This window comes from Arvicola amphibius, chromosome 5 (genome assembly GCF_903992535.2).
Source record: "Arvicola amphibius chromosome 5, mArvAmp1.2, whole genome shotgun sequence".
Lineage (NCBI taxonomy): Eukaryota > Metazoa > Chordata > Mammalia > Rodentia > Cricetidae > Arvicola > Arvicola amphibius.
The window spans coordinates 3,611,824-3,638,057 of NC_052051.1; the positions used below are offsets into that span (position 1 = coordinate 3,611,824).

Consider the following 26,234-nt stretch of genomic DNA (forward strand, 5'->3'; position numbering starts at 1 on the left):
CCCTTCACTCCCAGCTTGAGCAGATCTGAAATCACCCAGAAGACACACTGCTGGGCGTGTCTGTGAGGCTGTTTCCAGGAAGTTTAACAGAGACGGGAAGGCATGCCCTGAATGTGGGTAGCACCATCCCACGGGGTGCGGTCCCTGACTGAGCAGAGAGGAGACTGTGAGCTAAGCATCAGTAGTCATTGGCATGCTTCCTGACTGCGTGTGCCATGCGGCCAGCTGTCCCACTCCCGCCACCGTGTCTCCCCATTGATGGTGACTTCCCAGCAGCCACGTCTGCACTTCCACGCTGCCGTGAGCCCAATATGCCTCTCCTTCCCTCACCTGCTTTCGTCAGGTGTTTACTGCAGATACAAAACCAGTGCAAGCACTGACTCCTGATCACTAACTACTTTCCCAATTCTACCCCAAACACTATCACACCAGGGGGTAGGCATTGACACAGGAGTCTGGGGGTACATACACACGTGGAAACAATGCTCCCACCTCACAGTTTCTGTGCATGCCATTCCCTTTGTCCAGGAAACTGACTCCAGGCCTTTGCGAGGCTCAGAATAAGGAAGCAGGCCAACCCCAACTACTCCCACCTGGCTCCTCCACCACTGTTGAATGGCCATTAGGATGGGGCAGCCTGTGGGCACACCCAGGGGAGGTGCAGAGCTAGCCACAGAAGGATGCAGGGAAGAGTGGCCAGGATGCTATTATTGCCTATGGTCTTTCGCGTGTGGGACACAGATGGCCTGCCCTGTGGAGCCAGACTGCTATCAAATCCTGCAGGGGCATTGGTGGAGTGGCAGAGAGCAGCAAGCTTGGTATAACAGTGTTGCCAAGGATAGGGAGAGGGTGCCCTGAGCTGATGAGAGTGGAGATGGTACCTTCTACTGCAACGGCTTGGTCTCTTCACTGTTGGGGACATCCCTATCATCACTGGTAGGACTGTAACATGGGCTGTATAGGTACATCATCCTGTGATGTTTTTGTTCCAAATGACAGATGCGACCAGGCAAGGTATTGCCTACCTATTGTTTTAGAATCTAGAAGGCTGAGACAGAGTATTGTGAGTTCAAGGCTATCCAAGGGTACATAGTGAGATTCTGTCTCAGAGACACCAACAAAATTTATACAAGCACCAGATCTCAGATCTCATGTTCCAAGAACATGTTTCCCAAGTGTCTCAAATAATATCACACACATACATGCATGCACACTCACTCCCCTTTTCATACACACACACACACATACACACACAGCATACACACTACACATAGCATACACACAACATGCACAGCATACATCACACACACACACACACACACACACACAATGTTCGCTACAGTGAAAAACAAAAGGGCATAGGAATGGGTGCTCATATCATCTCCATCTGTCAGGAACTAGAGAGATGGCAGAGCTGGTAACACCTGGCACACAATCACAAGGGCCTGAGTTTGGATCACCAGAACCCAAGTATGCTGTCCATCCAGTTACCTGCTGGGAGGCAGAGACAGAAAGATCCCTGGGACTTTTTCTAGGCAGTCACCCTAGCCTAATTTCTAAGCCCCAAGCCAGAGAGAGACCCATCTCAAAGGAGGTGGATGGACGGCATTCCTAGGGGTGACACCAAGGTTGGCCTCTGGCTTTACACACGAGCACACATGTGGTCACAGCCGCACCCCACCCTACCCACGCACTCACAAAGAAACCCGAGCTCCACTCAACCTTTGCGTCAGTGCTGGCTTCTCCAGCACTGTAGGGTCCTATCTGCCCTTGGACTTCCCGCTCATCTTGTCTCCCTGAGGGAACAAGTTAGAGATCTCAACCTGAAAAGGTGGTCACCCCCAGTTACCCAACCAAATACTCAAAGAGACAGAGGCAGGATCCAGTAGCTACAGTCCAGCCCACACCAGCTGACTCAATGGGAAGCAAACTGTGAGCTTAGCATGGACCGCCCAGTGGGTTCCTGAAGGGGGAGGGAGTCCATCCGTGGACACAGCTTTGAATGGGGAGGAGCCCATCCGTGGACACAGTTCTGAAGGCGGAAGGAGTCCATCCGTGGACACAGCTCTGAAGGGGGAGGGAGCCCATACATAGACACAGCTCTGAAGGGGAGGGAGCCCATACATGGACACAGCTCTGAAGGGGAGGGAGCCCATCCGTGGACACAGCTATGAAGGGGGAGGGAGTCCATCCGTGGATCCAGCTGCAGACATGCCTGAGAGGCCAAGCTGTGCTCAGGGTCTGTGCTCTCCCAGGTCCAGTCCTCACACCCATCCCTAGCTGCACAGATCTCCCAGTGCAATCCCCACCATGCACGAGTAGCAGCTTCTGTTCTAGCCCAGAGGCACCAGCTGTGCTTAGTGCTGGAATTAGGTAATTCAATTAAGCTTTCTGTACATTGACTGCCTGACTTACTATGGTTAGAAAAGGAACATGTCATTTCTATGAAAGCCAAGTGGAACATTCCGGAGCCAGGGCCGGGAAACTTCCAACGCTGCTGTGGGGTGGGTGTGGGGCTGAGTGTGAGGATGCGGTGTTATAAACACCCGGGGAAATCTGTGCAGACTGCTCGGTGCGTCCACACCCTTGGGCCTCTTGTGGAAGATGCCTCAAGCCCGTTCCCACGGGGAGATGCCATCTTGAACACTGGGAAGCAAAGCACTTCTGGATGTGTGGCTGGGTAAAGCATCTGAAGCAGGGACAGGCCTATGTGATTTCATGTCCTAAGCAACCTAGCGATAGATCTCCAAGGCTGGGAGCTGAGGAAGGGGCTCTGCCCTGCAGCCATATGCAGCAGAGAGGACCACACAAGGGCAGTCAGGAAGTCTCTGTGGCTAAGCTGAACTGCAGTGGTAATGAGGGAGGGGTTCTCAAAGAAGAGGTACTGCTGGTCCAGTTGTCCAGGGTGCTATGATTACAGAGCAGGGTGAGACCTTTAGTGGGTCCCATGGCAGGTGAAAGACAAAGACGCCAGCCAGCAGACAGAGCTGAGTGTTGAATTTATTGAGAGAAGGGTAAAGAGGAGGAAGGAGAGGGGGGGAGAGAGAGGCAAAAACCTGCTGGCCTCTTCAGAGGACCAAGAGAAGAGAGCAGGAGTGGGCAAGGCTTGTCTCTTAAAGGGACCTTTGTACCTGCATACAGACTAGGACCCTGGGCTGGCCAGGGTACTGCCTGGGTCATCCTGCCAGATGACGGGCAGGCCAGCATAAGGCCTGAATCCTAACATTCCCACCTTTTTCTTTGACTCCTAATACAGGGTCTTCAGAGGTCCCGTATCTCCTTCCCTCCCCAGCTTCTTCAAGATGCCCACATCTTGGGCAGCACACGAAGATTCCCGGTAAACATTTAACCCCACAGGCCTCCGAGAACCAGCTATGTAAAATGGCTTCTCCCTAAAGGATATGGTGATTCCCAGTCACTCACCTGCCTATCCATCCTCCCTTCTTCCTTGCCTCCTCCCACCTGCACCCACTGTGAAGTTGAGAACATATAGGAGAAGAAATCTTTAGCTTCCTACCCAGCCTCTCTTTCTAGGTCATTTCGTACCATTGACCTTCCTCGGGTAGCCTCCTTCCCACTAAGTACAGATGGGGAAAGAGATTCTGACCCCACATTGTGAGGCAAGGGTCAGTGGGGAAGACCCCCAGTGAAGAGCTGTTCAGCTGGCACAAGGGATCCTTCAGGGCTGGAATGCAATCTCCAGCATTTTTGTAGCCATCTTGGGCCATGAAGCATCAAGCACCAGAAGGAAGAGAGCTACCATGAGGAAAGAGAAAACATGGTTCTTGGTGACTTTGGAATAATCACGCCAGTCCTGATTTTCTATCTCCAACTATTCCAGACATGGAGTCAATATGGGCCAAGCCTCAGCCATTCTGCATGCCAGCTGTGAGACACCACACACCTTCCCTTGTTTCTCCAAGCCTCCACTTTCCTGGCTGTGACCACTGAATAATAACATTTATTCCTGAGTGAAATCAGAAAGTACACGTGGCTTCAATAAACGCCAGCATGAGAGCAATGCCTAGTATGACCACAGCGTCACACATACAGGTTTAAGTCCTAAGGTCCAGGAGAGCAGGGCTTTGCTAAATTCAGTCCCAATAGCAACCTGGGGCCTGCCAAGCTCCAGCAAGTTAAAGGACATCACCTGGGTTCACTCCATCAGGGACTTACAGGCAGGTGGCCTCCAACACCTCCCGCTCCCCTGGGGTTTGGGAATCAATCTTTAGAGGTGAATGGCAATGGGTGGCATTCTATACCTGTTTCGCCAGATGCATTATGCCATCCTTTAGATATTGAAACAAAAGTTGGTGACTTTCTACAGGGCTCAGGGCATGGACATTGCACAAGACACTGAACCAAAGCTCCGAGCCTCTCCTCTGCTCAGACGTGCTCACGCTCTGCCCCCTGAGCTCCATGCATAGGCAGGCTCTCCCTCTCTGCAGACGGTCTCCCTCACTCAGAGGGACACAGCTTCACACCTGCTCTAGACTTACGCTCCAGCTCACCTCTCCCCACTGAGGCTCTTTATTCCTTGCTTCGCTTCCTCCATCCAAGAACAGAACAGGTCAGACCCTCCCAGCTCACACTGCTCTGCTGACCTGGGCTGGCCTTGCCTTCCCAGCCTGCACCACTGACCCCCTCCTTCCAGACTGCTGCATACACATGCATACACACACATGCACACATGTACACACATATGCAAAACAAATAACATGCACACATGTATACACATATGCACACACACAAACATAGCACATGCACATTATATACATGTATACACTCATGCACACAATTTCATACACACTCACACACAAGCATATACACACATACATACACAGACACACACATGCATACACATACACACATGCTCGTACACAAACATATATACACTAATACATACGTATACATGCAGAGAGAGAGAGAGAGAAAAGAGAGTCCTGTCTCCTGACACCCTCATATATTCATAACTAAATATACAGCCACACAACTTATCTACCCATCTGTTTACTTTTCCAGTTGTCTCTCCATCTACCCCTCTATCTATGTGCAATGATCCATCACCTGCCCAGCCTCCTAACCATTTTTCCATCCAGGTACCATCCAACTAGCCAACTCATCTTTTGGTCTCATTTCCCAAACATCCATCCACCCCACACACCCACTGGACAGGCATTAGCTGGGAGCCTATGTTGTCCCAGGCTCTGAGAATTAAGCACTGAGAAAGGTCCTTCTCTCAGCAGAGTCTACTTTTCACATGGAAACCATGTGAGCTAGAGGATGGCTACATGGAAACCATGTAAGTCAGGGACCAGGGAGGGATGTGCCAAGGCCAAGTTCTGCATGGAGATGAAGGAGGTGGACTCTGGTCTGGTCTGTATCCAGCTGCTGACTGGCGATATGCAGTCTTCCTCACATTCTCACACAAACCAGACAGAAACTGGACGTCACACAGGAACTGGACGCCATATGCAGTGTCCTTGTTACTAAGCAAGTACACTGGCCACATGGGGCTCATGAGAGGTGAAGCTCCCAAGACACGGGAAACATTTGCTCCCTCAGGCTGTGTGGGGTTTCTAGAAGATTCTCAAGCACATGGCTCTGAAATGGGGGGTGCTGCTTGCAGCTTTGGGGCCACTGTGAACCCCTGAGAGCACCTCACTCTGCCTAACCATAGTCTTTCTTCTTCCCACTGATGGGACCCTGCTGTCAAGTCAGCTGTTTGTCCGAGATCTACTTGGGGACATATAGAGTTCTTTATTAGCCCACTTATTCATTGTTTGAAAGTCCCTTGGATGCCTCCATCCTACCTGTAAATTCAAAATCCACGGGGGTAGATACACTTCCAACAGGAAATTGTATGCACACTTCCATGGGGTGCCTCGTGTGCTGTGGTCCATGCTGGGGATTATGCTTTCCCTGCTAAAGCCGAAGCAGTAGCAAGGACCCTAAGGACTCCCTGGCACAGCATCAGGTCAAGCTTGTGAGTCCAGGGCACTGGATCCTGGAGAACTGTCCCTACTCCTATTTCCACTACTGATGGAGGAGGGTCATCTGCCTATGTTACCACTGAAGGACATCTCAGCCGCCCATCATGCCCCGTTTTATCCAAACAGAAGCACACACGCTCCTCACATGGCAAACCTGATCACTCTGCTTTCTCAGGAAGGCCTCCTGATAGGATCCTGCAGGCTTCTAGGGCAAATCAACATGCCTTTCCTGGGAATGAATTTTGAAAGGCAGTCAGATGCATGGTTTCCAAGAGATAGACAACTTAGTATCCTGACCACCCTGGAGCCGGTTCTGGTCCCTGCAGGAGCGTGAGCAGCCAGCACCCACTGCCCATCATCAAAGTAATGACGCTAGACCAGAATAGATGCTGGAGAGGGAGTCAGCCCACCAGCCGTGTGAGGAAATGAGAAATCTAAGCAATGTCATTCAGGCCTGGATTGCCCCATCTCTGATTCAGCAGCCCGCATAGATTCATTTCACTTGGAGAGAGCTCCCAGCTATGTCAAATGCCGGTGCCCCCACAAAGGCCTAAGTTTTCCTGTCCCCTAGGTAATGTTCTCCAACCTTGTTGTCTTTTCCTACATTCTCATCTGGCTCAGGCCACATTATGACTGCAGAGATTGGGGCACTCCAGGCCTGTCTGACACTGCTTAGATTTTCAGCAATGTGGCTGCTCATGCTCTTGTAAGTAACCCCAGCTAACTCACTCACTAAATTAGACTTTGGCCTGTCATCTGTGCCATAGCTGGGGTAAATTGGTGCTTGTCTCCTCAGGAAATGTCACATGGTAGTCCCCCACAGCCCCACTGCATATACATCCTGGCCTCAGCTACCTCCCTCCTCACAGCAGTATGGGGACACACACACACACACACTCACACACACACACCCCTCCCAGGAGCATGTCTGTTAGGACCCTTTGAGTAACCAGTCATGCTTCTTGTTATACAACCATGTGCCAGCTGCAAGCACCTGCTGAGAGCGCCAAGTCCCCAGCAGAAGACAGAGTGAGCAGAATCCAGCTAGCACACCCAGACTGAGGGCGTTACAAGGAGCTGGAACAAGGTAATGGAGAGAGAGGAGTCATGTCAACTGGGATGCGCGGGGAGGGGGCAGTCAAAAAACATCTCTCTGGGGTGAGAGAGAGAAGGCTTGGCAGTGAAGAGCACTGGCTGCTCTTCCAGAGGACCTGGGTTCAATTCCCAGCACCCGCATGGCTTCCAGGACAAATCAACATGACAGCTCATGACTGCAACTCCAGTTTAAAAAAAGATATTTTCTGGGGCAGTGACTTTAAGTTGACCAGAAGCAGCACGTGTGTACCTGGAGCCCCTGTAAGCTACGGGTCCCACTGAGGGTGCCAACCTCCAGACGGAGGACAGCACTGTTAGGGTGGCATTCAGTAGTTGGTGGCTAGGTGGGGCACTAAATTGTCACCTGTGACTTGCACTCATTTCTCATTGAGAGGCAAATCAGTGCTATGGGATGCTGCGACATTATTAAGGGCACAGGTATGATGTTCCACACCACGCTGCCCTGAGAGCAGCATCCCAGACTTGCAGATACTGGTAGACCAACTAGAGTCCAGGGATGTGATATTGTCTATCTTATTAATATAGCCTGTATCCGACTATGGATTTTAGACACAGGACATCATCAACCAGCTGAACGTGGGTGCATGCAGAGCTCCTGAAGACGCAGCATTGGCAGCTACTCAGTGGTTAGGAGCTGGGCACTGGGGGCAGAGATCTTCTTGAGATGCTGTGGACATGACCTCTGCATTCTTTCTTCCTCTACGGAGTATGAAAGGCACTCTCCACACGGGGCTGTGGTCAGAACTAAGGCCACTGGCACTATGCCAGTCTGTAATAGGACTGCTGTGGACCCAGGCTCAGCTACTAATCACCAGCAGCACTGAGATCCTGGCGGGACCCAGATCATCCCCTGCTTGGCCTAGTACAGACAGTGTGTCATATCACAAACACCCGGGGGAGGCTGTCTCCAGCGTGTTCTCTTGCTAGATCTCAATGTGCACTGAAGTGAAAGCCCCGAGCCTGACTGTCACACTGTGTCCTCTTCACAGAGCATAAGGACGGTTGTGGGGGTGAGCCACCTTCCAACAATGTGTTATTCCCGTAGGACATTGAGCTGAAGAAGGAGCAGTGGAGAGGACAAACGAGGAGCCAGTGCGTGCCTGGGCTGCACATACATGCATGTATGATAAATATGACCCTTGCAAGGATGCAATGTGGGAACAGGTAGGGATGGTATCCATGCTGCAACAAGAAAGGGGTCCCAGAGGATCCCAGGACAACCTGACTCAAAGACCCTTCTTTCTCCAAGCCTGGGTTTTGGGTTCCCTACCATTCCTGTTTACACTGGTTGCCCCAGCTCAGAGATAAGACGCTGTCAACCTCACGGACCTGCTGTGGGAATGCATCTCCCAAAAGAAATCTCTAAGTCAAGAATCCAGGATGGCTCAGAGATGCTACTGACCCTGTGAAGGACTGGGTGGTGAAAGCCCACAGAGTAAGCACAAAGTCGCTGGTTTTGCGAGCAGCATTTGTTTATGTCTTCTTGGAGACTCCAAACGAATGACTGTGGCTGCCTCTCCCCCCCCCCCCTCCTGCCCATCTGTTCTCAGCTTCTGGGGTGCAGGTGAGTTCATGTGTTAGCACAGACTGCCCTGGCTCTTCACACCACTGGCAGACTGCCATGCAGTGGCGAGCCAGGGAGGTCGACAGCCTGGCTAGGCTGGGCACTGTTATTTATTCCCCTATTACAATTTCCATGTTCACACAGCACTGCTCCACAGCACATTTAAAGATGAGTTATATAAGTGTCCTGTAAAGTGGACAGGAGGAGCCCTTTGTTGTTCTGTAATGTTTGTGTGCACTGCCCTCAGGGTGCCTGCTCCACACTCCACACGTGCCTTTAGTACCCTCCCCCCCCCCCGCCATCCATGATCTCGCGGGGCTCACCTTAGTGCCAGACAATTACTTCCCATTTATGTCTGACTCCTCCCTTAAATATTCTTAACACTTGGCATTACCATTTTAAAACATTTTTTATACAAAAAAATCCCTAAAAAGAAAAATTCCAAGCCTCAGCTGTGTCCCCAAACCATCATTGTTGCCTTATCTGAACTGTGAGGTTCTTGAAGCCAACAGTCTCCCCATGCTGGGAGAGAAAGCGTGCTGCCATTTCCATCCAATCCAAAGGCGCCACGTCACTGTTGCCAAGGGACACCTGGGGCAGGGCTGTTGGAGGGAAACCTTGGTCTAGAGGAGACCGGACAGTCAAGTGTCCAGGACACTGACACAGCCCCCACCAAAAAGTAGCTGTTGCTATTGTACGTAAAACTAGGTCCGTAACAATAAACTGAAGCAAAAGGAGCATGTATCAGGAGCTTAAACACAGCACACACTTCACGCGACACACACATTTGTCACAGGCCGCTGTACACTTTGCTCTGAGCTTCGTGGTGGGCCAAGCAATAGAGGTTAACTCAATTAATTATAAAATGTACATTCTCCCTAAAATAGCAACAGGCTAAGCAGAAGCAATGTGCTTTGGTGCTGAAAGCACTCAGAGGACACTCAGAGACTCCAGGGAGTCTTAGGGAGGTCACAACATAATGTAAGGTAGCAGAGACACTGGGGGGCAGGGATGTTATGGTACAGATCCTGACTCAATGGGCAAAGCACGCTCCGAACAAGCATGAACCTGGAGTCCTCAGAACCAGCGTAAAGCCAGATGTGGTACACATCAGTAATTCCAGCACTTAAGTGAGACGGGAGAATGACGGAAAGCTCAAGGCCGGGTAGCCTGGTATGAGTGGCCGTCAGCAACAGGAGACTTTAAGTCAAACAAGGTGGGAACGACACCTGAGGTTGTCCTCAGACACCACGCTTGGACTATGTCATGTGCTCCTTATGTGTGTGTACACTCGCAGAGACGCACTGTTCCTGACTCTCTCTTTCTCTCCTCCCTCTCCCTCCCCTGCTGCCCACTTAGGAGATGGAAGGAGGTTCTGGAGATCTGCACTTCACAGACATCCTCTGAGAACCAGATATGGGAACCAGAAAGCATCAGAGGAACAACTGTCCACCAATGTTCCCTGCCATGTAATTCCGGAGACAGCACTGGGCACACCTCACACAAAGGGGATAGCACGAAGCTGCTGAGCTCAGAGCAACCTTGCTTCTTGTCTCTTCCAGACTGATGGCACAGACCCCATTGCTTGCCTATACCCTCTCCTGAGAGTCCAGTTGCTTCCAGTGGGGGCGGAGTTGAGTTTACGCGTGCTAACACAACTGGCCAGGGCTTTACACCAAGGATAGGTTATGCTCAAGTTACCTGTTGCCTGTGGCTTGGTGGTATGTTCATTTCCCTCATGTGAAAACTGGAGTTATGCAGAGAAGCCACCCCAGGACACCTGGGCAAGCCTCCACGGGGACTGTGAGTGCACAGCTCCAAACAAGCAAGCCGGACTGGAGCAGCCGCTCCCTTATGACCATGACGGCCTCCGAGGCCGATGCTCACAGGATTGGATTTAAAGTGCCCATGGTTAACTGGGCTCATACACATTCAAAGTCAGGGCAGGACAGAGACTCGAAGCAAAGACACTCTGAAGTTTGTTAAGAGTGTGACCTCTGCCTATGTGGTGGATGCACACACTCCAGACAGGACTGGCTTTTGAGCAACTAGGAGCAGCAGGTGTTTTTCCTGTTAAGTCGAGAAGATTGCATATTCCCAAAGCCCTGTGTCTACAGACATGAGAGTTCACACCACGCGTGACCTCCTCTGCAGCCTCAGCAGAACATGTGGAGCATCACGCAACCTCCTAAAACGTTGCAGAGTTCAAGGCGAACAAGCGCGGGAGAAGTGACTGACTGGTGGTGCTGTTTGCCTTGAGACCCTGCGTTCTCTGTGGGCCCAGTGGTAGCAGTCTGTTCTGGATGTGGCAGAACACAGTGTACAGAGAGAAGCTGGGATCATTTAACCGCTGTGCTAATGCGCTAAGTGCCAACCCCTGGAGGAGGCTATTGAGCTTAATCAGCCTCTCACTCAGCCCCAGAACAAAGGCCTCCCCCAGGGAGCCTGAAGAAGAAGCCATGCAATGCATTACTCCAGAGGTGCCTGTCCAGAGCCTTGGCCCAAACAAGCCGTCAACTAACTCATCTAGGGACAAGGCTGTCGTCTGCTCCATAGCGAGGCTCTAAGGCCACATGGGCTGTTAGCACCTGTGACCCCGTTTATTCAGACCAGGAGGCCTGCTGGTGGCTTCTAGAGTTTGTGCCTATGACAAGCAACCCCGGGAGATGCCTGGCCTTGGCAGTAGCCATTATCAGTCAGGACCTCCTGCCAGGAATGTGATCTTGTCCCTTTTGAGTGACCCGGAATCTTTAAAAAGCTACCAGCCCCACTGTCTCCACTTTCTAAAGTGGGGGGAATTCTTAGCCACAGCTGTGATGGGGCACTACCATCTAAACCCACCTTCCTGAGGCCAAGCTCGTTTCTGAATATTTTCACAAAGTATCTCCCCATCTCTAACCTATGTGTGGGGGTAACTCTGCATTCCTTCTTCTGCCGCCTGTGGGTTCAGACATCTGTGCACCAGGCACAGTGTCTTTTGTCTTTAGTCAGGATTCCGAGTGCACCCCACATGAAGCCGAAACCCATAGGAGTCAAGCGATGGCCAAGCTAGAGCACCTCTTGGTGCCTTACTGTCTGGAAGGCTTCACAGCGGGGGGCTGGCTGGGCACTCTGGGACTGTCCGATTAGTTCCCCTCCTTTTCCTCCCACAGCACCTTGGCAGGACACCACAACCGCTCCCCAAAGCATGAGAAACAGGAAGTAAGGACCTCTCTCCATCACCCTGTAGCTGCAAGGATGGCGGAGACGGGAGCGGATAAACTCAGCTCGCAGCATGCGGTCAGCACTTGAGAGTGACAGCCAGCACACACTCAGACTCCAGTGCAGGGGAGACTGAGGCAGGAGGGTCTGGACTTCAAGGTCCACCCAAGCTACACTATGGGACCCTGTCAGTGGTATCTTTGTATTTTATGCTCTTGAGAGTGTGTGTGGACAGCACCAAGGGGGCACACAGGCCTTTGCATGCGATTCCCAGGACACCTTTGTCCATGCCAGACCAGGACTTCGCCTGCTCACCCACTTACATGGGAAGGGCAAGCTCAGCAACCCTGCAGGAAGGGACGGGCATCATCACAGACTTTCACCCCAACTTCACAGTGGGACCCAGACTAGGCATGCTGGGTGTGCATGCGTGGGAGACAAGGATTCCTTCACTCAGAGAAGCCCCACAACACACAGAAGATAAAAATTTTAAGATTTGGAAATAGAAAAAAAAAAAAAACTAAGGAAAACCCAACACTCCTGGGAATACCAAAGATGATGTGTTGCTATGGCAACCGGAGGCTGAATTATTCAGCAGTAGAATGTGGAAGGTCCTAAGATGGCACACGGGCAGAGGGCTAATTAGACCGCTCCTGCAGGGAGATACGGGGACACCAGAGGCCACCTCTAACCTCCAAGGGAGACTCAGCGCCTCCTGCTCTCTGAATCTAATTCTGGGACGCTTGTCTGTTCTCAGACGTGGTGACAAGCAACGGAGGAGCTACTACACTCGATCCCAGAGTCTAAAATTAGTTCCTGGTTCTGTGAACCAAGGGGAATCCCGGACCTAGAAATTCCCAAACCGAGTAGCTCCACAGCTTCCAGGCCCACCCTTTGCAGCTAAGCTGCTTGCAGCTTCTCCTTAGCCCAACTCCACAGACCCCCTCCTGAGGTGCTGGGCAACACTGTTGTCCACAGGTAGCAAGTGATCCACACCCCCTCCTTCCGCAGGGCCACCCTCCGCAGCCACGCCCTCCGCAGCCCCGCCCTCCACACCCCCTCCCTCCACAGCCCCGCCCTCCACAATCCCACCCTCCACAATCCCACCCTCCACAGCTCCACAATCCATAGCCCCGCCCTCCGTAGCTCCACCCTCCACAGCCCCGCCCTCCACAGCCCCACCCTCCACAGCACCACCATCCTTAGCCCCGCCCTCCACAGCTCCACCCTCCACAGGCCCACCCTCTACAGCCCCGCCCTCTACAGCCCCGCCCTCCATAGCCCCGCCTTCCACAGCTCCACCCTCCGCAGCTCCACCCTCCACAGCCCCACCATCCTTAGCCCCGCCCTCCACAATCCCACCCTCCGCAGCTCCACCCTCCACAGCCCCGCCCTCCACAGCTCCACCATCATCAGCCCCGCCCTCCACAGTGCCACAATCCATGGCCCCGCCCTCCACAGCCCCGCCCTCCACAGCCCCACCCTCTATGAATACTCTGAAGCCCCAAGGCCAGGCAGTTCCCCTCTGGACTGACCCACAGCACAGTCTGTCTTCACCCAGGGTGAGCAACCATCACTTGATGGCCTTCAGAGACTGTAGGACATCACTTGTTCTTGTGGGCCACAGACAAGACTTTGAGGCAAGAGGAGAGCCTGGCCCCAACGGTGACTGAGTGTAGGAATTGTTAGTGCATCCCTCATCCTGTAGCACATAGAATGAGGTGCACATTCTGTCCCCCAAAGTGTGACAATGTATTTAGACATTCATGTATTCACTGTATTTAGACATTAGCTTCTTCCAACAGACTCAGATGATCTAGCAAAGTAGGACCTGTGTTCTTAGAGGAAGATAATTGGACAGAAGCTCTGAGGGGCAGTCTATAGCCAGCCGTGCCGCAGAAACCATGTCCTCAGCCATTTGGTCCAGGCCCTCCCTCCTTCACACATCTTCCCGGACTCACGCAGACCACTGGCTCATCGTGGAGTGAGTTGGTGATATCTGAGAAAACTTCGAATATGATAGGCAGAGGCCAGGGATGCTGCTGAGCCACAGGCACACAGGCAACCACAACAGAGAGCTATCTGTCCCCACACAGCGTCAAGGGCTGAACGACCTGTGTGGACCCTTCCCCATCTGCGCGCTCTGCCCAGCAGGGCCGGGAGGCCTCTGCATGGGTCTGCATGTGGCACTTACTTGGAGAGCTTCATTTCTATCTGTTGTCGGATCTCCTGCCTCTCCTCATCGGTCCTCCTGGGGAAGATGTTCCGGTCCTCTAGCTCCTGCTTGCTTGGCCGGTTCCTCAGCTTCACGGCCAGCAGCTCCTTCTTGCATTTCCTTGGCAAAGTTCCTGTGGGACCCACCGGGATGAGAAACATATCTTAGCGGACCAGCTTCATACCACCTTCAGGGGATGCAGTCAGGAGCATGGACCTGGGGCCAGGAGCTGAAAGTGGGAGTCCACACATGCTACACCGTGCTGCTTTCCAGGGGTTCAGTGGGCAGGGTAGGGGTACACGATGCCACACCGTCACATGCTCCACAGTAGGGATCATCCAAGAACTAGGCACTTGAACGGCCATGGCCCATATCGTCTTCCGAAGCCATTTGCACCCGGGGCCATGAATTACAGAGTAACTCTACCTGCAGTGGCTGTGACAGCAAACCCTGAGTAGTGCTGCCTTGTCAACCCCCCGCCCCCCCGGCACCTTCCACTGTCTAACCACACACTTGTACTTTCAGTACCGAGAGCACGCTGCCCAGAAGCTCCTCTGCCTCCCTCTGCCCTGCTGATGCTGCCTATAATGACCTCTTCCTGGACGTGGGACACCACTGGATCAGAGTCTCCGCCATGACCCCAGCCTCCTGTCTTACTTCCTTTGACTGACATTTGTTAACTGTCCGTCATCTGTCTCCTCCACTAGACTTTGGCTCAATGACAGCCACTTTCCCCAGAGAGACAAGGACACCAGAGGCAGTCAGTGAAGAATCCTGCCCATGAATGAATCACCAGGCTGCCCTTGGGTCTGCCTGGCTGAGTTGCATCTTACATGTGCATACATACCATAAACATCACTGAAGAAATAAGAAAGGAAACAGCCTGAGACAGAGCCAGCCCCCACAGAAACACAAAACAAGCAAATATATAGCATGCGATCCTTTAAGAGGAATTTGGGAGATAAAACACAAAATCAGAATTCTGCTGAGGCTTGAATTTGTGGCGGTACACACCTTTAATCCCAACACTTGTGAGGCAGAGGTAGATTGACCTCTGTGACTTCAAGGTATGGTAGCACACACCTTTAATCCCAAAGTTTGGGAAGCAGAGGCAGACAGACCTCTGTGAATTCAAGGTGTGGTGGCAGACACCTTTAATCCTAGCACTGGGAAGGCAGAGACAGACAGATCTCTGAGATCTCTGAGGACAGCCTGGTCTACAGAGTTATTCCAGGACAAAGATATACAGAGAACCTGTCTCTAAAAGTAAAAGTAAAAATAAAAGAAATAGAGGTTAAAGTAAAGCCACATAAAGATGGAAAATACACAGAGAATCTTGATACTGTATGCTATTATGCTCTCTTTGAATTGTTTGAATGCTGAGGAAGAAGCAACAGCTGCTAAAAGATATTTGCTTATAAATGCTGCTGAATTAATCCAAGATAGGTATTTTAAAAATACCTTGACTTCAAAATTGATTTTGAAGATTTTGCTTTTGTTTCCACAGAAAATGAGAGGCTGTGGATTTATTCTGAGATAAGAAAAATCCAGTTTGATCAAGGAAGACCACCTGAGAAATCTCCAGTAGGAACAGATGGCCCAGATGTCTGAGTTCTACATCCAGAACAGATTCAAGATGCTGCCTGAGATGATCAGGACTCACAGGATACTCCAGTCAGGACTTGATGATAATTCAAAATTTTCTTTAGGTCCCCATAAGATTATCAGCTCTCCTAACCAGCCAGAAGTAGCCTGGAATACTATGCCCACATTCCCAACAAATGGACTATGGATATTTTCCTTTGTTTAAAAAAAAAAAAGAGGGGGAAGTGGTGCAGGAGAATTGTCTGTATTCTGTCAATCATGTTTTAAATAAACGCTGATTGGCCAGGAAGGAAGTATAGGTGGGTCAACCAGACAGGAAGTAGAGGCAGGGCGATGAGAACAGGAGAATACTAGGAAGGAGGAAGCCCGTTCCTCCCAGTCCTGCCCAGACCACCAAGTATGATGTGATCTGCCCCACTGAAAAAGGTACCGAGCCACATGGCTAACATAGATCAGAATAATGAGTTAATATAAGTGATAAAAGTTAGCAAGAAGCCTGAGCTAATGGGCCAATCAGTTTATAACCTAATGTAGACTCTCCGTGTGATTTTCTTTGGGGCTTGCCAGCTGTGAGGGACTGGGGTCTGGGTGGGACAGAAACCCCAACAAGCCGGCCCTTCATGTTACATGAGTTTCTAATGGGAAGTTGTTCCTCATATGCCTTAGAGAGAAGCAAAACATTATTGCAAGTTGTTTGGGCATGGGTTGCAGTGTGAGTCTGCTTTACTGGCTTTGCCATTGATGGTGTCCTGAGTCTGTGGGTTCACTGTCTTAAGAAGCCACACACAGTTTCAGTTGGCGGTTCTACCCATAAGGGATGCAAAAGCTTCCTTCTGTGACTTCATGAACTTAAGACATTGCAAGGATCTAGGGAGGAGTTCCTCATGACCATCGGGGGGCTGCTCCCGGGAAAGGAAAGAAGGCCATTCCCTGGCCCTGCAGCATACTCAGTCACAAGAGTCACTGACTGTGTAGCAGGCATCCTCATGTTTTAGGGAGGCATGTCTTGAAGTCACTGTGACTGCCTTAGGGTCTCATCGTTACAAATGTGACCGGATTTGTTCTGAACTGAGAGATCCCCTTGCTGGTATCTCTGACCAGAAGTAGAAATTTTCCCAGTATGAGATCTTTGTGAATTAGAAAGTAGTTCTCGTCTGTGTATTCCCAGTCTTGAGGATCACCACAGGACACACAGTAGGGCCACAGAAAGAAATTCTGGGCCGTCTTCACCAGGACAAGGCTGGAGGTTATTAGAGTTTGCTATTTATTACTCAAGCCACAACAACAAACGATAAGGACTTCGCGTGGATTTGAGTGTGCCTTCTGCCTGATGGGACTGGTCATCAGGAACACGTGTCTGGAGATTAGACTGTCTATGAAAGAGCAGACAGGAAGTAAGGGCTGAGAAACAAGACAAGACTTCCTGCCCCTACAGCTCCAAGGACTCAGGACCACACCTATATCTTCCTAGCCTTTGATCCTTGATCTAAAAATCTGATTTTTGGGAGCCATCTTCCAGGTCTTAAAACAAATCAGAGAAGCAACAGGGTACAGACAGGACTCTCCCCATGTTCTGTAGAACAGTTCTGTAGTCTGCACTGTAGATGGAACTCTCTTCTCACACACTCCTAGCGATTTGTTTCCTCTGAAATAACCTCTAACCCAGATGGTGCCTCAAGAAGAATTTGAGGGTCTTAGGCAGGCATGTGACAGAGGACAAGGAGGGGAAGTGCCTGCCTGGCTGGCAGCCTTAGCTCTCACTCAGCTTCCTCACTCATGGGTGTAGCAGATCTCTGCAGTGTTAACCCTCTGCTACCAAACTCTCCGAATAAAGTGGTTTACAGATTCAGTTCTTGCCTCTGCTTCCGCTTCATGGTGACAGACAGCATGGTCTCTGATATGACAGCTACATAAGAACATAAAAGAAGGCTTTGCTCCATTTAGGAAGGTAGGAGGAGGCTGAGGCTGGGCACCTGCTAAATCATGGTACACCTTCCCATCTATGTCTCTCTATACCCACTCAGAACGGCAGAGACTTGTGTACTGGGTAGTTTTTCTTTTTCGTTTTTGTTTGTTTTTGTTTTTGTTTTTCAAGACAGGGTTTCTCTGCAGCTTTGGAATCTCTCCTGGAACTAGCTCTTGTAGACCAGGCTGGCCTCGAACTCAGAGATCCACTTGCCTCTGCCTCCTGAGTGCTGGAATTAAAGGCGTGCGCCACCACCACCCGGCTGTGTGCTGGGTAGTTTTGTGCCCACATGACACAAGCTAGAGTCATCAGAGAGAAGGGAACCTCAATTGAGAAAATGTCTCCTTAAGATAGGGCTTCAGGCAAGCTTGCAGGGCACTTTCTTAGTTAGTGATCAATGTGGGAGGGCTCAGAATGATGTGGGTGGTGCCATCCCTGGGCTGGTGGTCCTGGGTTCTATAAGAAAGCAGGCTAAGCAAGCCATGAGGAGCAAGCCAGTAAGCAGCACTCCTTCATGGCCTCTGCATCAGCTCCGGACTCCAGGTTCCTGCCCTGCTTGAGTTCCTGTCCTGACTTCCTCCAGTGAGGAACAGTGCTGTAGAAGTGTGAGCCAAATAAACCCTTTCCTCCCCAGCTTGCTTTTTGATCTTTCATCGCAGTAATAGAAACCCTAAGACAACATGTTACTGAAACAGAAATCATTTATAACATTAACAAGGAAAACGAGAAATACATTATAATGGAGGTACATGAACATGGAGTCAATTTTGTAAATATTCATAATTTCATTACAAATTGAGGATTAAAGCAAGGCAAGAATCATTTTACTCACTCGTTTTGGTTTTCTTTACTGTGAGTTTGTTCTGTCATAAACACAGTTTCCTGGTGTAAAGTAGACAAGGGCCTAAGGAGAATGTGTCTGAGCGGTTTTGGAAAAGATGCTGGGGAAAATTTATCCTCCATAAAACAAGGAAACCTGGCTTCATTCACAGATTTCCAGAACTGGCTTTTTTAAAACTCTTGGGATTGACCTAAATATTTCATCCCTGCAGACGTGTTTATTCAAGAAATGCGGGCAGAAAGTCAGGGTGTTGAGAAGGAAGAAGGGGTGCTGGTTCCTTCCTGGGTACCAGAGTAGCCCATCCAGCAACTGATATGCTGCACAGCACCGCACCTGGCCACTGGCTTGCTCCCCATGCGTACTGCACACTGCGAGAGACTCTGCACATTCCCCAAGTCCCAGCCTCGTTAGCCTCCATGATCCACACCAGAGGGGAGATGGCGGGTTACAGACAATCTCTGCCTCTACCACCCTGATGTCACAGGAACACAGAAACCCTCAGCTGCTACCTGCTCTGTCCTTCCAGGCCACTGAAGCACCCTGTGCCCTCCTAACCCTGTGTTACCCCGGCCACTCCGTACACACACACACTTGTTCATACAGGAGTGCTCAGGACCTAGACCTTTCCCTGTCTATCCCCTCAATTTCTCCACGTCTTCCCCTGGCCCCTGGATGCTAAGCACTAACTGTGGAGGGCTCAGTATTTCCATATCCAGACCTGACTTCATCCTACCATTCAAGCCTGCCACATAAGCTTCTACACCTGTGCCTGCACCTGTACCTGCGTGTATAAAAGGTATGTCCCCCTTGGCACAGAAGTGAGCAGTTGGCCCCCTGCCAGAGCACAAAGAAATGAGTGACAGGCCAAAAGGGAAACCCAGGGCTGTCCCAGCACCCACCCTCCTCACCCTGACACCAGGGGTCCTAGTGTGCCTCTTGTCGTGCACCTGTCTCCCACCTAGCACCTATAAACAATGACAGGGAGGGAAAGACACAGGACGAGAGCAGGTGCAGCGGCCTGAAGTGCACTTAGATGCAGCAGGTGTGCTTGGCCGTGCCTCCTCCCCACAGCTTTCTGTGCTATCTAAAGAGCCTGAAGCATGTTGCCTCAGTGGAGAGCCATGAATCGGGTGGCCCCAGCAGAGATGGGGAGCTCTGCTTGCTTGTTCTGCTCTGTTTGAACTTGGACAACCTCTGCAGAGTCCTGCTGCACAGAATATGACAAAAAAAAAAAAAAAAAAAAAAGCCCTGCAGGGAAGGTGCCTCCATATCCAGAATGCAAGTGAGGACACAGCAGGAGTTCAAATCCAGCCTGGGCTGCATCCTGAATTCCAGGCCAGCCTGGGCTACATGTGGCACTGCCAATAAAGAATAGAAAAGAGAAAGGAGAGCGTGAGAGAATCAATATCTGCTTCTGGCAATCTGTATGAGCTGGGTTCTCCTTTTACCCCCAAAACAAAGCATAGTAGACACCAGATGCTGAAAAGAAGCATCCATGGCGGGGAAGCTGGAGAGGTGAGCACTGAACGAGGGACTTGCTAGGAGTTCAGCAGATGCCTTGGGATGGATTCTGGGCTGTGGCTTACAGGGGCCCAGGAAGAGCCTCAGAAACTGTCAGAGTTGAGGAGATGAAGCAAAGAGCCCAAGGGGCCCACAGCTGACGTTTGTGGGACACACAGCTGGAAAGCTGAGCAATAACCCCAGGATGTGCAGAGTCCCTTACACCCTGGGCTGGTATCTGCCTATGAATGAGGGCCATGGAAGCTCTACCTGATGACTAGGGACGTTGGAAGACCTGTGGCTGTGCCTGTGCCCACCAGTCATGCCGGAACGTGCTGTGATTGTGCAGACACTGGAAAGGGTATACAGATGGTCCTGGTCTTCAGAACGAGCAGTGATCAGCCGGAGGGAGCTTAGTGCAGCTTCTGTCTAAGAAATTGTAAAAGCCACACCAGGATGCGTGAGGCCGTTTCCAAGTAACCAAGCTGCTTCCCAGAATAAAACTCAGCAGATATTTATAGGACTGGAAGAGCATCCGACAACCAAGAAATAGATTCACGATGTGTGTCAGCCAACCGAAACTCCCCACACCTACAGAAAAGCGGGAAGGGCTCGGCCAAGCTCCAGCAGCACAAAGGAAATGTGTGGAGCCTGTTATCACTGTCCCCGACAGTGAGAACACCTCAATGGCCTTGAGAGAACGTACGGAAGGGATCCACAGCCACACAGAAGTGACATACTGAGAAGACACTCACTGAGAGACGACTCAGGCAATTCCAGCTCCACACATGCCAAAAATACCTCTCAGGATAAAGGCAAACACTGTCTCGGGAATTAGAAAGCGACAATAATCAATGACTAAAAGAAGTTCTTTAGGCAGTAGGGAAAGAACTGACTTAAGATGGAAACCTGAACTCCAAACAAGGAAAGAGGAGTATGGGGCTGGCACCTGCCATGTGCAGATGTATTCTTACTTAATTTTCTTTAAAGAAAACTGGCTTTTAAAAATTATTCTTTAATGATGTGCATTTGCATGTGTGTATAGGTCTCTCTGAAGGCCAGAAGATACTGGATCCCTGGAGCCTGAATTAAAGGCAGTTGTGAGCTGCCCAACACAGTTGCTGGGAACTGAACTCAGGTCCTTTGGAAGGGCAGAATATGTTCCTAGTTGCTGAGCCGTTTCTCCAGCCCAAGAAAACGGAGTTCATCAATCAGAGCAGCGGAGGACGGAAAGAGAAAAGGACACAACCACTGTAAGGTGACCGCCCCCAAGGTGAAGGCGGCATAATCAGACTTCAGGGTATGGCTCAGCGGGCAGACTGCCCACCCAGCAAACATGAAGCCCACAGTTCAATCCCCAGCACTGTGTAAGACCAGGCCAAGTGGCAGCCACCTGTTATCCCAGCGCTAGAGAAGCAGAAGTGGGAGAATCCGAGTCCAAGGTCATCCTCAGCTATAGAGTCTGTTTGAGGTCAGCTCTGCTATACAAGTACAGGCCTCAAAAACAAACAAGGCTGGGAGACGGTTCAGCATTAAAACCTGGCTGCTCTTGCAGAGGACCCAGGTTTGATTCCCAGCACCCTCATGGAGGCTCATAACCATCTGTAACTCCAGTTCTAGGGAATCTGACCTCCTTGGGCTCCTTCATACGTGTGGTGCACACGTATACACGCAGACACACAGACACATAAAATATTATTTTAAAAAAAGAGCACATGACCACACAGTGAATCTAGATGTGATAACCAAGCATACTCCTGTAAATATTCTGAACACTCCATACAGAAAGGAACATGAGTGAAAAGTAGGACAAAAGTCTCTGCTGCCACAAAACACCCACAGCAAAAGAGGAGGGCAGGGTACCCTAGTCTCATCCTGGTCAGAGAAGCTGAAGAAGGGCGTTCGCGGGCAGGGAGCGTTTCAGAGCAAACACCTTTGTCAGCATCAAGGGTCACTCCATTGTCATAAAGAGGCCACTCTGCATGTGGGTCACAAAGAACCTAAATATGGTGGGCCTTTCTTTAGAGCTCCCGAATCTGTAACCGAAAGCCTGAGAAAACAGGCAGGCAGGGCACTGTTGCACCCGGGCGTCTCAGAGCTCTCTCCTACATCACACCTAAGCAGTCAACAGAAACCTGGGCAGCAAGGCAGACTTGTACACAGCCTCCAACACCAAGGCTGATACAAGATCCACGTGCAGATTGTCAGAGAGCATGCATTCCCTCCAAGGACGCAGGCCCTCTGTACCAGGACACACACCCTGCTCTGGGCCATGAAACAAGTCGATAGATTTCAAAGACCGCAATTTATATAAAAACATGTCCTCAGACTAGAGTGGAACAAAATTGGAAATCAATAACAAAAAAGATCTCTTCAAAAATAACCAGACTAAATTAAAATATATATTTAACTTCTGAGAAACCCAAAGTTCCAAGAAGAACTTACAACAGAAATACAGAGGATGCTGAAGCAAATAGAATATACCAGAATGATGCTAAGGAGATGCTTAGGGCATTGAGTGCCCTTATTAAAACAATTAGCCTTAGAGTATGCCTCGGTAACCTGGAAAAAGAACAAGGAAAACCATGGAGAGGGACATAAAGCAATATGGAAGTACAGAGCGGAAACTAACTAAAAATAAATCCGCTGAAATGGAAAAGTCAGTCCGTGAAACAACTGGCAAAGCTCTAGCCACACTGATCCAAAAGGAGGAGGAAGGAGAAGCAGAAGGGCAGGGAGGTGGGCATTATAGATCACATATCATCCAAGTTTGCATATATTCAAAGATACAGGAGGACACCTTCAGTGGCTTTATGCTAGTAAATTGGCCATTCAGATGACATAAACTCATGCTAGCTAGTGTTTATGTAAACTTTTATGTTCACTTCCCAAGGTCATCTGGGAAGAAGAGATCTTAATTGAGAAAATGTCTCCCTGAAGGACTAGTGTCTATAGGGCATTTTCTTGCTGGATGTTTGATGTGGGAGCGCCCACACCACTGTGAGCAGTGCCATCCCTGGACTGGTAGTCCTGGGTGCTAGAAGAAGGCAGGCTGAGCAAGTCATGAGGAGCAAGCAGTAAGCAGTGTTCAGCCATGCCCATCATGCATGCCCTCTGTTTCAGCTTCTGCCCTGAGTTCCTGTCCTGGCTTTCCTGGATGATGGGCTCTAATCTGTAAGATACAGTAAACCCCGTCCTCCCCAAGCTGCTTTCGGTCATGGTGTTTTATCACAGTAATAGAAAGGTAGCTAAAAACATAATTTCTAGAGCCATATAGATTACCAAAGTTCAGCTGAACAATCACAATGACTCAGGATGTATCGATTAAATAAGAGTAACTTTTAGATGGTTCTGTGAGTTGTGTTCTCTTGGTGTCTTTGACTCCTCTGGCTCCTACAATTCTTTCTCCACTTCTTCCACTGGCTTTTCTGAGTTCCAAGGGACCTGATGAAGATCTCCAGTTTGGGCTCTCTCTTCACCTAACGTTTGGCTGTGGGTCTCTTCATCTGCTCCCACGAGTGGCCAACAGAAGTCTCTGATGACAACTGGGCTAGGCAATGATCTATGACGATAGCAATTAGGAATCATTTTATTGATTTTTCCCTATACTAGGTCTCTGGGATATCCAGCCTCCGGTTCCTAGTCATCCTGGTAGTGTCCAGCATGGGCTTCCCTTGTGGAGAGGGCCTCAAATTAGACTAGTCATTGGTTGGTCACTTTTACAAGTTCTGCCTGAGCAGGGCTCCTAGGCGCTCACAGAGACTGAAGCAGCATCATGGAGCCTTCATGGGTCTGAGTTACGTCCTTTGCATATATGTTATGATTGTTAGTTTGGTGTTTGGGGGACTCCTAACATTGGGAGTGGGGGTGTCTCTGACTCTTTCACCTGCTTTTAGAACCTTTTCTCCTGCTGGGTTGCCTTGCCCAGCCTTGATATGAGGGTTTGTACCAAGTCCCATTGCATCTTGTTCTGCCACGTTAAATTGATATCACTGGGAGGCCTGCTCTTTTCTGAAGGGAAATGGAGGGGGAGTAGATCTGGGGAGAGGGCAGGTGGGGAAACTGGAGGGCAGAGGAGGGAGAGGAAACTATAGTGGGGATGGATTGTATGAAGTAACTTTTAGTTTGAAACTTACAAACATGCAACACAAGGCACACACACGAGGCACACATACACACAAGGCACACACACACACAAGGCATAAACACAAGGCACACATACACACAAGGCACACATACACACAAGGCACACACACACAAGGCACAAACACAAGGCACACACACAAGGCACACACACAAGGCACACACACACAAGGCACACACATGAGGCACACACATGAGGCACACACACACTTAGACAAAATGATTTTAATAAAATATTTCAGGTTAAATAACATAGACACTATACAAAAATTTCAGGAAATTAAAGAAAAATTACTTCACAATTCATTCAATGATGTCTTAACTTACTTTGAAGGAAAGACCAGAAGACTAAAACAAGAACACTGATATAAAGCTTACAGAATCCTCCCTGGCTCTGCAGAGAAGTGGATAGTGTAGCAAATTTCTACAAGAAAAAATTAATAGTCTATAAAAATGGGGCCTCTACTCATGTGTGTACACCAGCATATGTGCACGCAAACACGTGTACACTTGCACATACATGAAGCCCAACCAAGTAAGAAAGGGGCTAAAGCTACTCAGATTCACAACGTATTAGTCTACGGTAACCAAGATGTGTGGTGTTGGCAGCTAGAGCGGCAGGGGGTCAGAGGAACAGGAGAGAAAGGCCAAGGGCTGGACCCCACACACAGACACGACTTTGTTGACAAAGATGCAAGAGCCTTCAGATGGAGAAACATCTTCTCAACAAATGTACAGGGAAAGTAAGTAATCATATTTAGATAAACTTTGATTCATCATTGATACCACACATTATACCTAAAGATATGCTAAGACAAGCTTTCGGAAGGAAACAGAAGGGAACACATGTGACCTTGGAGTCTGAAAGAGTCATCTGACACACAAACCAAAAGCCCAAGCCATGAAAGAACTTGGTAGTCACACTCTTCCAGAGCATGGCCATGGGAGGAGCCTGGAAAGGGATAAAATGGACGTGAGTCGTCTCTGAAGGACTGTACCGGGCGTGTCACCTGTAAGCCTTGTCTTGAACGTTAGGCAAATGTCTGAAGAGACAGAAAATAGGCATATGAAAAAATGTACAACACTTTAAATCAACATGAAAACACAAACGAAAACCACCTGAGATACTAAGGCACTAATGCCCACCCCTACAATGGCTTAAGGCTGTGGGAGGAGCTTGAACTCCACACTATGGCAGTGGTTAAGGGGTAAACAGGCATCAGAGAGTGTGTGCATGATTGCGTGCATGCATGCATGTTCAAGGGTGTGAATGTGTGTGTGTGTGAGCGTGAGGGTCCACATGCATGTGCATGGATGTCAGAGATTAAACAAGTATTTCCTCAATCTCCATCTTATATTTTGAGACAGGGTCTCTCACTGAACCTGGAGCTCACTGAATGGTCTAGATAGACAGTCTGGCTCGCCCCAGGGATTCTCCTGCCTCTGTATTCCCAGAGATTAAAGGCACATGCTGCCACGTAGACCCAGGTGTTCTTTGTTTTTACGTGGATGCTAGGATCATAACTCAGGTCCTCCAATGTGAAGGGCAAGCAAGCCCTCTACCCACTGAGCCATCTTCCCAGCCTCTGTCCGTCTCTTCCTACGACCCAGACGCTCTACTATGTAATCCCCCAAAGAAATAGAAGGGCACGCACACAAAGGCTCACACGCAGCAGCTGCCAGGGCTGGGCCTGCGCTAACTGAATGCCTCCCAGGCGCCCAGCAGCAGCTGCTGCAGCTGAACAAAGACTAGAGACTAATTACTCACTCAACAGTGGGAATGGGGCTGTGGATTCCTTCTACAACCCCGTGTGTGAGGAGAAATGAGTGAAGAAGCCAGACGGAAGCACCACTTCTTCCCTAGGCCAAGGATAATCTAGAGCCCTATCCACCCAAGAGAAGGATTCGGGGAGGGGTAGATGTGACCCAGAGAACGAGACTCCCCACAGGGCAGTAGTCAGTTAAGAAGGTGAAATGTCCTGAGTGTGACTAAGTCGCCAGCTCCCTAGACTGGGAGGACTGCAGCAAACATTACACAGACAGAACCCTGACTTGAAAATGCTGACTACAGAGGCCGAGAAGATCATCTC

The 26,234-nt window shown here is 50.0% G+C and overlaps 1 protein-coding gene across 1 annotated transcript in view; it reads right to left on the reverse strand.

Annotated features, from left to right (window-relative positions):
• Phactr3 (phosphatase and actin regulator 3) overlaps positions 1–26,234 on the reverse strand; it is a 223,502-nt gene that overhangs the window by 30,677 nt on the left and 166,591 nt on the right. Inside the window, exon 8 of the mRNA XM_042055110.1 lies at positions 14,069–14,222. Within this exon, the coding sequence (XP_041911044.1) occupies positions 14,069–14,222 (154 nt within the window). The remainder of the gene's footprint in view (positions 1–14,068; positions 14,223–26,234) is intronic.